This window comes from Urtica dioica, chromosome 4 (assembly GCF_054948205.1).
Source record: "Urtica dioica subsp. dioica isolate 48M chromosome 4, U.dioica_male_clone48M_v1_H2, whole genome shotgun sequence".
NCBI classification, from domain to species: Eukaryota; Viridiplantae; Streptophyta; class Magnoliopsida; order Rosales; family Urticaceae; genus Urtica; species Urtica dioica.
In genome coordinates, this window is record NC_142759.1 from 17,461,072 (window position 1) to 17,476,149 (window position 15,078).

General features: G+C 40.8%; 1 protein-coding gene across 1 annotated transcript; it reads left to right on the forward strand.

Moving 5' to 3' along the window:
- The first annotated feature begins 635 nt into the window (after positions 1-635).
- On the forward strand, positions 636-4,005 carry LOC149400940 (serine/threonine protein phosphatase 2A 57 kDa regulatory subunit B' kappa isoform-like). The gene is made up of 3 exons (XM_089611454.1): positions 636-1,111; positions 1,979-3,167; positions 3,263-4,005. The coding sequence occupies exons 2-3, from the start codon at positions 1,998-2,000 to the stop codon at positions 3,641-3,643; spliced, it is 1,551 nt and encodes a 516-aa protein (XP_089467580.1). The 5' UTR covers positions 636-1,111; positions 1,979-1,997; the 3' UTR covers positions 3,644-4,005.
- Positions 4,006-15,078: the final 11,073 nt, after the last annotated feature.

Consider the following 15,078-nt stretch of genomic DNA (forward strand, 5'->3'; position numbering starts at 1 on the left):
GATTTTAGGTAAATAATCACGTTGCCATTTGCAATCTTTGGTAAGGCTAATTTATAAACTTTTTGATAGAATAAAAAGTATCAAATCTTGACATAATTATTTTTTTTTTTTTTTTTTTTTTTTTTTTTTTTTGTTTAAAGAATATAACTTTTAGAATTTCCCTATAGTTATAAACAATAGAAATTTGATTTATCAATCTAATACATATTTTTTTTTTATTCCCAAAACATCAACCGTTAGACATAGATAGACCTCTTTTTCAGAATATAAACATCAATTTGTAGTTATTGGTGGGGCTAATTTGTAAGATAGAATGCTTTCATACGTTATAAAAATTAAAAGATAGAATGTAAACCATCAAATCTTGTTATTTTTATTCTGAAAAAAAATCTTATTATTTTTATTATCCATTTATATATCTATAATGAGATGTGATTTTAGGATTTCCCTATAATTAAAAACAAGAGAAAATTAAACATTTTAGTTATAAAAAATAAGAGAAAATTAAACATTATAAAAAATTGAAAATTCATCAAATCAACAGAAAGACAGATGTTGAACTCTTTTTCAGAAGGCATTTAGTTTAATTTAAACAAAAGACTTTTATTTTTATTTTTATTTTTGTAACTTATTGTATTGGTGGAGACTGTTAGTACCTGCAATTCTCAGACAATGCCACACCGCTTATTCTCTTCAATCGAGAACCTCTTCATCATCTTCTTCTTCTTCTTCTTCTTCTTCTTCTTCTCCAATGGATACGATTGTCGTTCAGATCAGATTCACAAATAAACGAGAGAGACCTTGAACTGAATCCCAATCGCGGCTCAAAACTCGTCCTTTCTTCTATTCGTATTTCGTAGCCAATAACTCACTGTTTTTGTTGTTTTTCATTTATTTTTCCCTTTTCTTTCTCTCTCTCTATCTTTCAAAAAGTAAAATGCTTTCTCTTTCAAAAAAGGAATAACCCACACACCCCCAAAAACGCACATAATGGAGAGTTTTTGAGGCTATCATGACCTCTTTGTTCTTATTCTTTGCTCTATTTCTTTCGCCGAAAGCTTTCGGATTGTAATTCACTCATATACTGTCATACTCATCTGCGCTAACTCAGGTATTTAAAATCTCTGTTTCTCTCTCTTTCCGAATGGTTACTTTAGCTTGACTTGCAGAGATTTGATTATGCATTGTTGAAGATCATGGTTTAGCTTACTTTCTAGTCTCAACGGTTGATTCTTCGTTGGCAACTCGTGATTTCTTCTTCTTCTTCTTTGAAATCTATGATTTCTATGTTCTAGATTCTTACTTTGGAGTGCGGTTTAGATCTTTGGTTTTTTGTGGTCTACTGTTTCGTTATTCCTCTAGTCTCAGATCTGAGATGCTATTGATCGATTTAACTTCCGTAACGGAAATCCGAGTCTCTGTCTTTTTATTTTTTTTGTTTTGTATATAGCTTGGTTGGATATTAGCTCATTGACTTATTTTCTGTAATTTTTCAAATCCGAAGTTTTAGCTTTAGTGGAGTCAATTTTTCATGGTGCGTTTGGATCTGTGCCTAGGATTTGATTTACACAATTATTCACGCAAAACTCAAACACTGACTGTAATTGAGCTTAGGTTTTCACTTTGATTTTTTTTTTCTTCTTCTTTTGATTACTTTCTCTGGCTCCAAGGAAACATGATAATGCTGCTTAGTGATCGCATAATAATTGAATTTTTTGAGAAACAATCATGAACCAGTCTTTGTTTCATGTCTTGATTTTGATCACAATGGAATGATTTGCGGCTACTTTCCAGTTCTTGATCTATATAGATGTTCTAATAGAATTGCCTGTTTTTTTTTTCCCAGATTATAAAAGAACACTAGTTTTTTTTTTTTTTTAAGGATGATTGCCATAGAGACATAAAAATTCTTTCAAAGTTTGTTTCTTTTTCCTGGAATCTAAGCATTTTCTCTTCATCTTCTCTTATCTGGAATCAGATGCTTGAGCATTGATACCATGCTGAAGCAAATCCTGAGCAAACTCCCTCGAAAGTCTCCGAAATCAGACTCCGTCGATGGCGATTCGGGCGCCAACAACAACAACAACACCAATAATAACAATAGCTCGAGCAAGTTTGGAAGCGCGTTCCAGTGCGCGATCGGAGCGAGCTCTCTGACGAGCAAGCTGAACGTGGTGAAGAGAGTCTCCTCGGCGGTGTTCCCGGCGAGCATCACGGCCGCCGGAGCCGACCCCGTCGAGCCGCACCTCTCCTTCAAGGACGTCCCGTCGAGCCAGCAAAAGCAGAGCCTCTTCGTGGCGAAGCTGAACCACTGCTCCGACCCCGCCGGAGACCCCGACCTCCGGCGGGACACCCTGGTGGAGCTCGTGGACTTCGTCTCGTCCGGGTCGGCGAAATTCACGGACCCGGCGATCGCCGCCATGTGCAGGATGTGCTCCGCGAACCTCTTCCGGGTGTTCCCGCCGAAGCACCGCTCCGCCGTCTGCGGCGGCGGAGAAGCGGACGGAGAAGAGGAGCCGATGTTCGACCCGTCGTGGTCCCACATACAGGTGGTGTACGACCTCCTCCTGCGGTTCGTGAGCTCCGCCTCGCTGGACGCCAAGGTGGCGAAGAAGCACTTGGACCACTCGTTCATCCTGAGGCTCCTCGACCTGTTCGAGTCGGAGGACCCGAGAGAGAGGGACTGCCTGAAGACGATCCTGCACAGGATCTACGGGAAATTCATGGCCCACAGGCCGTTCGTGCGAAGAGCGGTGAGCAACATCGTGTACCGCTTCGTGTTCGAGACGGAGCGGCACAACGGGATGGCCGAGCTGTTGGAGATCTTCGGGAGCGTGATCAGCGGGTTTGCGACGCCGCTGAAGGAGGAGCACAAGGTGTTCCTTTGGAGGGCTCTGATTCCGCTGCACAGGCCGAGATCGGTGGGGATTTACCACCAGCAGTTGACTTATTGCGTGGTTCAGTTTGTGGACAAGGACCCGAGGCTGGTCGGGAGCGTGATTAACGGGCTGTTGAAGTACTGGCCGGTCACCAATAGCCAGAAGGAGTTGATGTTCTTGGGGGAGTTGGAGGAGATCTTGGAGATGATCACCATGGCCGAGTTTCAGAAGGTCATGCTTCCGCTTTTCCGAAGGATCGCTCGCTGCCTCAACAGCTCGCATTATCAGGTAAATACAACAGAGAATTTTGATTTCCGTCGCGTTTTCCTTCAAAAGAATTTCATATTAACCTTAGTGGGATACTTTTATTTTTCTTTTGCCAGGTGGCGGAACGAGCGCACTTGATGTGGAACAACGAGATCGTACTGAACCTGATAACGCAGAACAGGCACGCGATCGTTCCGGTGGTGGTGGGCGCGCTGGAACGCAACACCCGGAGCCACTGGAACCAAGCGGTGCTCAATCTGACGCTCAACGTGAAGAAGGTTTTCATGGAGATGGACGAGGAGCTCTTCCTCGCCTCCCAACGCGACCTCGACAGCGCCGCTGCCAAATCAGACGCTGCCGCCGAGAGCCGCCGCCTCGCCTGGAAATCCCTTGAAAGTCAACTCTCCGATTCGAAAGTCAACAACGGTCAACCACCCTGTCCCGCGGGTCCCGCCTCCAATGCCACCGGTAACTTTCTCGTTCCCGTAGCGTGCTGAGTCGAGATCGTAGGTCAATTAGGGCTCTGAGTATCGGATGGGATCTTGAAAAGCCGGGGTTTTGGGGCGGGGAAAGAGAAAAGGGGAAACAAAAAATTGGGTGTGTGTGAATTAGAGTGTATGGGTGTTTTGTGTTGAAATTGTATTATGATGCCCTTGAAATTGCAAGAGGCTCTTTTTTGCTTGCAATTATTTGTCAATGAAGCGTCTGTGATCTCTGTTGTATATTTTTTTTCACCTAAAAAAGTTCTCTGCTTGTTTCTATATAATACACCCTTATATATCTTCCATTAGTTTCATTTTTGTCAAACAATGGTGTTTGTACTTGAGAAAAGTATTTTCAGTCCATAGGCTTTTTTTTATTATTTTTTATCACTGAGTTTCATAAGCCTTGGGAATTATTTTGATTTTCTGCAAGGCAAAACAAGGATGTGGTAAATTTTGGTGAGGAAAAACAATTGTATCCAAGTCCCAAAGGGCAAATGGCAGCAAAAAAGAGTTGGAAATTTAAGGAATCCTAAGACATGTTAAGGAATCTCTGTGGTAGTACGACGTCATTTGTATGGAATTATTTATTATTTTCTCATTCGCGTAATTTAATTAAAATTTGATTTCCATAAACCTACTATCTAAACGCACCATAAACAAAGGCATTTGAAAAAAAATATGTATATGGCCAATTTTTATATTATTTTAAGATTAGATCATGTGTGATCATAAGATGAAATAAATTTAATTGGGCGACTGTTATTATAGTGATCATATTCCAGCATCCTAAGATGTCCTTTTTCTTCTCTAAATATAAAATAAATATTTATATAAGATTTTTGGTTGGCTTTGCTTGGGATACTCTTTTAAGAGTTAATAATTAAGGGTTTTATTTAGACGGTGGAAAATAGAAGGAAAAATAAAATAAAACTGTGAGGCATGAGTATGACCCCATTTCATGGGATATGACCTTCCTTGTCTCATTTTATTAAATATTGTACATGTTCCATTTTCACAACACCCATCAAATGATTGACCATTAAAAATCAGCTATGCTTCCCCACCTGTCACTACGAGACACAATATTATATAAATATTTGAAAATCATTCAATTCAAAGTAACTTTTGGGATTAATTATAATTGGACTGTATAGAGTATCCTCCACCAATGGCTAAAATCTATTTATTTTCCTCCTTCGTCACTGCTTAGTATAAATTCAGCATATTCTAGTCAATATATGCCTGCTTAGATCTTTATTCAATAAAATAAACGTATTTTGTTTTGCCAATAAAATAAACCTTCGTCACTGCGATCCTTAAATTCTGAATTATGTAGATCGTGACAAAGTGACTTCCATTCTCTTTGAATTAGTAGTCTGTAAACTCTAAAATTATGTCATTTATGGTCTTTAATATTACTTTTGTCAACATCGAATGACCACCTTGTTTAGTTTTGTACTCGAAACCCATATTCTGTTTGTTTCCAGTCTATTTCAGCAGTGCATCGATCTCCCTATATCTTTTGTTAATTAATCAAAGTCCACATACTTTTATTAAACAACAAAAATAGATTATTTTACCTAAAAAAATCATGGTTGTTTGCTGGCGCACTTGATATTACGATAACAATTTGGGAAAAATTAGACCATAATAATAATAATAATAATAATAATAATAATAATAATAATAGATGCCAATTTTGAAGATTTTTGAAGATGATCTACCACAAAAAAGCCCATAAATGTTATAGAACTTCATGAAGAAACCGCTCACTAATTTGGGGATTAAGAGAAAATTAAAGGGCAAAGATTTGGGGATCAATAATGTTATAAAACTTCATGAAGAAACCACTCACTAATATAGCACCATATTATATTTTACAAATTCCATGTATTTTATTATCTATAAAGTACTAATGACCAGACCACCCACCTGCTACCATCATCTTGAGACAAGTACAAGTAACTTACAAGATACTAATAATTTGTATTGGATATCATCAATTATTAAACTATGCCTATCACAAATTTTGTGCCATGATAATTTTTGAGCTTGTGAGCATATTTGATGCAATACGACGAGGATAAAAAAGCATGTGTATGGACCAGGGAAGGGACAAATAGCAGATGGTCACTAAACAATGTCCATAAAATGTGTGGGAATTGGACACAAGTAGAAAGAAGTAGGAGTGCTTTCAATACTTTTGAACAAAATCAACCAAAACATAATTTTTGACACACGAGATGTAGATATATTTCCCACCAATAAGCATTGCCATTTTCTTAGCATAATGCTCACTTGTGAATCTCGTAGGTAATCGAGTTTAAGCCCTACTGGCCTAGTGGTAGGCAGTAACCTAAACTCTTCTTCACCTTCGCTGCGGACAATTACACTCTTGGACAAGCCAAGTGTTTTAACCAGTGTTGTAGTTATCTGAGCCACTACATCACTCAAGTCCTCTGTTTTTGTCATGTCCCGAGAATCATATCACTCGAGTTTTACCCAAACCCCTTACTAAACTCTCACACGTATGTGTTTCCCAAGACTCTCCTCAGTTCAAGACCGACTCCCAAGGAAAAAAAAAGGACTATACTAAACTCCCACTAGACCACTTGAAGAATATCAACCACACAAAAGAGATGCTAAAAAACCTAAGAGCCACTAGAGAGAAATCTCAAATGACAAAACCTCACTTTTTTAACGACCATTGGAGCCTCGTGTCCTAGAGAAAGTGGCAGCACCAAAAATTACTAATTTTTTTTTTTGTTTGGAAAGAGGAGGGAGGAGAGGAGAGGAGAGACAGTTGGAATTTCTATATCCCAAATCATACAATATATTGGAAAGTTAATACTTTTTATTTTTTATTTTTTATTTTAGAATGATATCTTTGTTGCCAGCAGTGAGGATTGAACTCACAACCTCCACTTTGAAAGTGGTGTGGAATTACCAACTAAATTATGCAAGGCACCACTGGAAATTAATACTTTTAAAGCTGCATATTATACGATATATCTTCAATTACATTGAATATTCAAACATAAATCATAATTAATGTTAATCGCGTTTTTGGATTAGCACTAAGAACCGTCCGTGGTTCGATCTAGGGCCGGACCCTATGACCGCACGTAGGTTGAGTTTGGTGAAGTTCTTCTCTTCTCGTCATGTTTGTGTTATTCGGATATTTGGGTGTCCGGGTTCTTGAGTTTCCGGGTCTTTGGATCTTCCGCGTTCTTCGTTGAGTTCTTGAGTTTCCGGGTCTTTGGATCTTCCGCGTTCTTCGTTGAGTTCTTGAGTCTTTGCTTATTTGAGTCTTCAACCCTTTGAATCTTCCATGTTCTTCATGTTCTCACGTGTTCGTGTTCATTGTGTTATTCGAGTCTTCTAGTGTCCAGGTCTTTAGATCCTCGAGTCTCCGGGTCTTCGAATCTTCCACATTCTTCGCGTTCTTCGTCGGGTCTTCGAATCCTTGCACTTTCACCTAACTACAAGAAAACGTGAATCTAGAAGGACGCGGAGGGTTTTCCCTCGGCGCGTTCTCCGACACTCAACATTAGTCGTGTTGTATTGTGTTTTTGGTAAACAATTTATACTTGTCTCTATGTTTTCTAGAGAGAGAAAGTGGTGGTGTGATTTTTGTAGAGTTTTGACAAGTTGAGAGAAACTTACCTTGTGTTGTGAATGAGTGGGGTATTTATAGGAGCCAAGAGTTTGGTGAAAAGTACTTGATTGAGTGGTGGAGATAGCCGGGTGGTCTTGACCGAGTGAAGACGACCGGGTGGTCTTGGCCGAGTGAAGACGATCGGGTGATCTTGGTTGAGTGAAGATGACCGGGTGATTTCGGCCGAGTGAAGACGACCGAGTGGTCTTGGCCGAGTGAAGATGACCGGGTGGTCTTGGTCGAGTGAAGATGACCGGGTGATATTGGTCGAGTGAAAATGACCTGGTGGTCTTGGCTGAGTGAAGATAACCGGGTGATATTGGTCGAGTGAAAATGACCGGGTGGTCTTGGCTGAGTGAAGATAACCGGGTGGTCTTGGCCGAGTGAAGATGACTGGGTGATTTTGATCGAGTGAAGATGGTCGGGTGGTCTTGACCGAGTGAAGATGGCCGGGTGGTCTTCTTTTTCGGCCGACTGGGTGGTCATTTTCTTTGGCCGGCCGAGTGGTCATTTTTGTGGTTTTGTCTTGAATATTTGTCAAGAAGTCTTGCTTGAAAACATTCTTTGAGAGTCTCTTTTGAAAGACATTTTATGAGTGTTGACTCGGAGTTTGGCGCGTGAATTTGCTTGTGGGCTCGGGCCTTGTGTATGGGCTTGATGTTTCGTTTTTTTGCTCTCGGGGTGTTATTTACACCATTTGAAAATAACGGCATAACATTAACCCCCCAGTTTCTTGAGCGACTTGTCGTGCGAGAAATTTAATTTGAATTCCCCGAGAGGTTCGTAGTTGATGTCTTTTGATCTTGTGACTTGGAGACGTATCTCATACTAGCGCGCCTCGTGGGGTGCGGATATGCAAAATATTGACCCCACAGGGTTGGTTGTCGTAATAAGTGAGTCACGAAAGACTTTGATCTCAGAAAGTCGTGCCTCAAAAGGCATGAGTCTCGAAAGACTTTGTTATCGGAAGATCGTGCCTCGAAAGATGTGAGTCTCGGAATACTTTGATCACGGAAGATCGTGCCTCGAAAGGCGTGGGTCTCGGAAGACTTTGATCTCGAAAGATCGTGCCTTAAAAGGCGTGAGTCTCGGAAGACTTTGATCTCGGAAGATCGTACCTAGGAAGGTGCGAGTCTCATAAGACTTCGATCTCGGAAGATCGTACCTATGAAGGCAAGAGTCTCGGAAGACTTTGATCTCGGAAGATCGTGTCTCGGAAGGCGCGGGTCTCAGAAGACTTTGATCTCGAAAGATCGTGCCTTGAAATGCGTGAGTTTCGGAAGACTGTGATCTCGGAAGATCGTGCCTATGAAGGCAAGAGTCTCGGAAGACTTTGATCTCGGAAGATCGTGCCTCGGAAGGCGCGAGTCTTGGAAGATTTGTTATTTAATGCTTTACTAATTTTCTAAGTAGAGCAAAAAAGGAGAATTATTTCATTAATTTGGAGTTTTCGCGAAAGTGAGTTACAAAAGTCACTCCCTCTAACGGATTAACAAAAAGGAAATAAAAATAAAATATTCCACGTGGTGGATTACAACAGGTAGATCGCAAAATGGGGATGCGTGTCTTAGCATTGGGTGTCCAATCTATCACACGGATCTCTAACTTACGGGGCGGCCCTCTATTCTACGATGCGAAGGGGAGTGTTTGCTCGGGTTTCGTTGCCGCGGGCTTCTACGTTGGTGGTGGCAGTTTGTCTGCTTGTCGAGGCTCCGGCGTTGTTAACCATTGCGAGAACAAACTCCTTCAAGTCTCCGCCTTGAATGAGAGCCTCGATTTGTTTTTCAGCTGGTAGCATTCAGAGGTCATGTGTCCGTGGTCTTTGTGAAATTCACAATACTTTGTTTTGTTCCACCTTTCCGGCTCGCATCTCATTGGCTCAGGAGCGTTGAACTTCTCACGAGCTAGGGCCAAGATTCTCTCGGGTCTAGTGTTTAGCGGGGTGAAGTTGACCTGTTCTTGGAACTTGTTCACCAAACTGCGCTTTTGGTCTGTCGGGGGGCGACTACTGGTGTCGGATCTCGCTTTCTTCCTTCGTAGCTCATCGAATTCATCCTCATCCCTTCTCCGGCTCGTTTGGTCGTTGACTCTCCGTCCATGGACGAATTCCTCGAGGGCTATGTACTTTCCGGCCCGAGCGGCGAGTTCAGTCATTGTACCTAGCTCTTTTCTTATAATAGAGTCGAGGAACCCTCCAAGTTGGAGTCCATCGAGTATTGCCGAGATGGCGTCGCCATCCTCGAATCTGTCAACCTTATTTGATTCCTCCGTGAATCGCAACAGGTATTCACGCAGAGACTCATTCCTTCTCCGCTTGATAGTGCAGAGATGATTCTTTCCCAGCTTCCGTTCTCTGGAGCCGCTGAAACGGGCAATGAAGCTTTGTTGTAGCTCTTCGAATGAGTGAATGGTGCCGGGCCTCAGCTTGAGAAACCATTGATAGGTGGGGCCGCTCAGAGTGAGGCAGGATGTCTGGCACATGATCGCTGGCGAGTGTCTTCCCACCTTCATCCACATCTGGTAATGCTGGATGTGAGGAATGGGATCGGTCTTCCCACCATATGTTGATGTGGTCGGGAGGCGAAAGTCACGCGCGAAATCTTCTGCTAGGATTTCTGTAGTGAAAGGTGAGGCGACGTCCTCCATCATGTTGCAGATGTCTGGCGTCAAGATCTGGGCAGCTTGTAGACCTCGCACTTCGTCCCTCAATTCTTGGAAGAGGGTCATCATATCCGCGTTGTCAGCGGGAGTCGTTGTGGGGGCAAGTCTCATCGTGCGCCCCCTCTCGTTCGATGCTTGATCGAGTGGCACGACGTGTGGTGGAGTTGGGTTAGCCGGGATCGGCGCTGTCCCTGCTTGGGGGTTTTCTGGTTCAGGAGGTGGGAGATTCCGTGAAATCTCCCAACGTGCATTCAGTTTTTGTCTCAAGTCTTCATCATGGAGGGGAGCGGATGTCGGATTGAGGACACGCCTTGATGGTGTGAATCTCTGAGCATCGCCGCTATCTGCCATGTCTTCTTCGTGGCTTATGCGATCGAAGGCGGATAGACGTAAACGTCATGTTCTCAACTCGGATAAGAAGCGAGAGCTTTGCGAATTTGCTTGGCAGTTTCGTGGCCTTGGATCAACGGCCGCTCGGCGAGCCTCATGCGTCTCGTGATGTTGGTGACGTTCACGGTTCTCTCTCGCCAAATCGGGAACAATGTGCCTGATGTCACGAATACTCGGATCGGGAGCGTCATTGCTAACCTCTTGGCGGGGCTCGAGGTCTTCATCTTCGAGATTGGGGTTGTCGTTGGGACCTTGCTCTGAATCTTGTATCTCAGGTCCCAGTGGGATATACTCCGATACGTCTCGTTCATCTTGATCATTGAAGATGTCTTCAACGATAGTGTTTCGGCCCCCGATCCTTCCAACAATACCGGCAAGTTGGAAGAGGCTTGTCTCTATTCGCTCCATCCGTGCGTCTCGGTCGTCATGAATGGGCACGGGTTGAGCCTCGTCTCGAGGGGCATTGTTCTCTTGAGCTTGGCGGCCTCGAGCCCGAGTGTGGAGTGCGACACTTCCCGCCGGAGGTGCGCCGCCCTCAGAGATGGCTAGGTGCCTAGCCATTTGTCGTTCATGAGTTTTGTGATCTTCCAAGAAGGAAGTGAATCTGCCGGTGGGCACTCGTGGTTGTTTTCGAGTACCCCTCCTTCTAGCGCCAAAATGTTAATCGAGTTTTTGGATTAGCACTAAGAACCGTCCGTGGTTCGATCTAGGGCCGGATCCTATGACCGCACGCAGTTTGGGTTTGGTGAAGTTCTTGTCTTCTCGACATGTTTGTGTTATTCAGATATTTGGGTCTCCGGGTTCTTGAGTTTCCGGGTCTTCGGATCTTCCGCGTTCTTCGTTGAGTTCTTGAGTTTCCGGGTCTTTGGATCTTCCGCGTTCATCGTGTTCTTCGCGTTCTTCGTTGAGTTCTTGAGTCTTTGCTTATTTGAGTCTTCAACCCTTTGAATCTTCCATGTTCTTCATGTTCTCACGTGTTCATGTTCATCGTGTTATTCGAGTCTTCTAGTGTCCGGGTCTTCGGATCTTCGCGTTCTTCGTCGGATCTTCGAATCCTTGCACTTTCACCTAACCACAAGAAAACGTGAATCTAGAGGGACGCGGATGGTTTTCCCTCGGCGCGTTCTCCGACGCTCAACATTAGTCGTGTTGTATTGTGTTTTTGGTAAACAATTTATACTTGTCTCTATGTTTTCTAGAGAGAGAAAGTGGTGGTGTGATTTTTGTAGAGTTTTGACAAGTTGAGAGAAACTTACATTGTGTTGTGAATGAGTGGGGTATTTATAGGAGCCAAGAGTTTGGTGAAAAGTACTTGATTGGGTGGTGGAGATAGTCGGGTGGTCTTGACCGAGTGAAGACGACCGAGTGGTCTTGGCCGAGGGAAGACGACCGGGTGATCTTGGTCGAGTGAAGATGATCGGGTGATTTCGGCCGAGTGAAGATGACCGAGTGGTCTTGGCCGAGTGAAGATGACCGGGTGGTCTTGGCCGAGTGAAGATGACCGGGTGATATTGGCCGAGTGAAGATGACCGGGTGGTCTTTGCCGAGTGAAGATGACCGGGTGATATTGGTCTAGTGAAAATGACCTGGTGGTCTTGGCTGAGTGAAGATAACCGGGTGATCTTGGCCGAGTGAAGATGACCGGGTGATTTTGACCGAGTGAAGATGGCCGGGTGGTCTTGACCGAGTGAAGATGATCGGATGGTCTTCTTTTTCGGCCGACTGGGTGGTCATTTTCTTTGGCCGACCGGGTGGTCATTTTTGTGGTTTTGTCTTGAAGATTTGTCAACAAGTCTCGCTTGAAAACATTCTTTGAGAGTCTCTTTTGAAAGACATTTTATGAGTGTTGACTCGGAGCTTGGCGCGTGAATTTGCTTGTGGGCTCGAGTCTTGTGTATGGGCTTGATGTTTCGTTTTTTTGCTCTCGGGGTGTTATTTACACCATGTGAAAATAACGGCATAACAATTAATAATCTTCAAGCCTCAATATGAAAGTGATATTACACTTTCTAATTCTAGAATGGTTAAAATTGGAATGTACAATTTATTTAAAAAATATATCTTTCTGCGAGTGGTTCTCTTTCATATAATATACTTTACTTTATTTTTCGTGGTCGACAATTAATTTTCCGAAATCAATTAGGAAAGAGAAAATAGGAAAGAAAAAAAAAGATACAGTTAATTTTTTATTTACAATTTTTTAGTACGATTATTTTTAATTAAAGTTTAATCCTATTTTTTTTGTGACAACCCGGCTTTACGGATCGTCATACTAAACTAAATTATTTTACTTGGAAAAAAAGTGGATATATATATATAAACATCATTTCAAATATTTATAAAGTCTAGACTTTAAAATAAAACAACTTTGAAAATAACCACGTTTAAAGTCTTACAATATTATTTGATAAAAATAAAAAAATGCTTAATTTATAATTCAGAACCAAAGTAGATGATTGGAAAATAATTAACGGAACTAAAACCATGAAATTCAACTTCAATTTGGCAAAGATAATTAAACTTTAAAAATATCTTAACCATAAAATCTCAAACCGAGTGTTTAGAAAATTGCATAACGGAAATCTTTTTAAAAACGAGCGGAATTACAACCCAACCCATTAGCCATCGAACGCCGCTGATCCACCCTCCTCATTTGTTCATTTGTTGTTTACCTACACACGGACGAATACATATAAAATGAGCTAACGCTCAGCGAGAATAACTATGACCCACAAAAAGATGAGTAATGCACCGGTTATTAGTGTTTTAGTTCTAACGGTGTCATGGTCTTTCGTATCGTAAATCTTATCATATTTTATTCGGAGTACCCCTAGAGTAGTTATACCAATTTCAGTGTACACTTTGGAAACAAACCACGGGGCTCGAGAGAATTCTGTTAATACCTCCGTAGCTCGAGGGGGTATGGCTCTCTTACTTATCTTATCACTTGATTATTTGCATTGCATACAAAGATGACATATGACATAAACATAAATAATAACATGATTAAGATGCAAATTTTAACTAAACTATACATGCTCATCACAACGAGACATATCATAATAAACGAAATCAACTCAACAACACATAACCACATATATAACATATCAAACAAACAAACAATCGCATAACCCATAATAATCAAATCAGATTATACACTCGAATCCGTATTGCAATGAGATTATTCTCACATTTTTTTAGTCGGGAAAAACGATCTTTGACTAGGTGAATGATTGAAAGTTCTAATCGAATCGGAACCTAAACGGAATAAAATTTATCACTAACTATCTATGGTACTTTAAAAATCATAAAAGGTTGCTGAAAAAATTCCAGAAACGAAATTGGACATGGAAAGACCAAAATACCCTTAATCCTAAAGTATCGGGAAAAAAAACGTTTTTGGAAAAATTTTGAAAAAAAAAAATCCAGCATCTAGAGAATAAATAATTGAACGTTTTAATCTTCAGTGGTATGACCAAAATCGGATTAAAAAAACAGAACTAAATTAAATGTATTGGTACAAAATTAAAATTTAGAAATAGTTATCATATAACAAACACACATAAAAGTATCATGTATAAAACTTTCATTCCAAAATACGTTTTGTAGCTATTTGTTTTAAGATAAAATAACATGCTGTTTAAAACAGAAATAAAATATATGCGCACCGTTTGTAAATAATTTTTATGATAAAAATCCTTCGTCCAAAAATATTTTAAACACATTTCAGAAACATTTCAAATTATTCATGTATACAAATTTCAGATCAAAAGAATATTCCTAGCTATATAAAACGAGACGTTTAATTCCAAAGTATAAAAACAAACCCATCCAAACAACAAAACGATTATATCGTCAAATTTTATTTATACCAAAAAAAAAAACTAGATATCCATTCCTAAAAGAATATGTGAAGAATAATAATTATCGCCCAAAAATACCTCAGTAGAAGAGCAAAAAAAAAATGGCTGATATTGTTCTTCTAGACTCCAAAACTGGGGAAAGATACTAAGTGCTATCTAAAGTTTTATTTAATTTCAAAAGAATAATGGGGAGAAGGAGCGAGAGAAAACGGAGAGAAAATTCTTAAATGTAAAAATGAGCTATAGCAAGATTTGGGATTTGAACCATAAACGTAATAACTAATGCGAGCATTGAAGGTCTGATTTATTTCACGCTGAAAAAGTTATAAGGAAATTATTATTTTCCTTTTCTATACGTATAATGTATTTAGTTTGCTTGCGAAATGTATACATTCAAAAAGAAAATATTCTCACCGCACACGTACTTTATATACTTTTTATTGGTGCATAAAGAAAAGTGTTAAACACCAATTCGAAAACTATTATAACATCACACATATTATTTTGTTTTATTGTAAATTAATATCATAAGAACACTCTACCACTAGGACAAAAAACGTCATCCGGTGCGACGATTGTCGTACCAAATACCTCATATGTCGCACCTAAAAGTTTATTAGGTGCGACATTAGGTGCGACAAAGTCGCACCTAAAAGTCCGTCGCTAATACCTTTAGGTGCGACACTTTCAGGTGCGACATTGTCGCACCTAATGTTCAAACTATTTTCCTACCAAATTGATAAAAATTGGCGGGTTATTCATATCGGGTGCGATATTGTCGCACCTAATAACATTCACGCCATTATATTCGGTGCGACAATGTCGCACCGAATATGTTTTTTAAATTAAAAAAAATTACAAAATTAGAAAATTAA

Bases quoted from the DNA above. Each gene is read 5' to 3' on its own strand.
- LOC149400940 (XM_089611454.1), top strand. From the start codon at position 1,998: ATGCTGAAGCAAATCCTGAGCAAACTCCCTCGAAAGTCTCCGAAATCA. The intron at 3,168-3,262 runs GTAAATACAACA...TTCTTTTGCCAG, and splicing joins TCAACAGCTCGCATTATCAG to GTGGCGGAACGAGCGCACTT.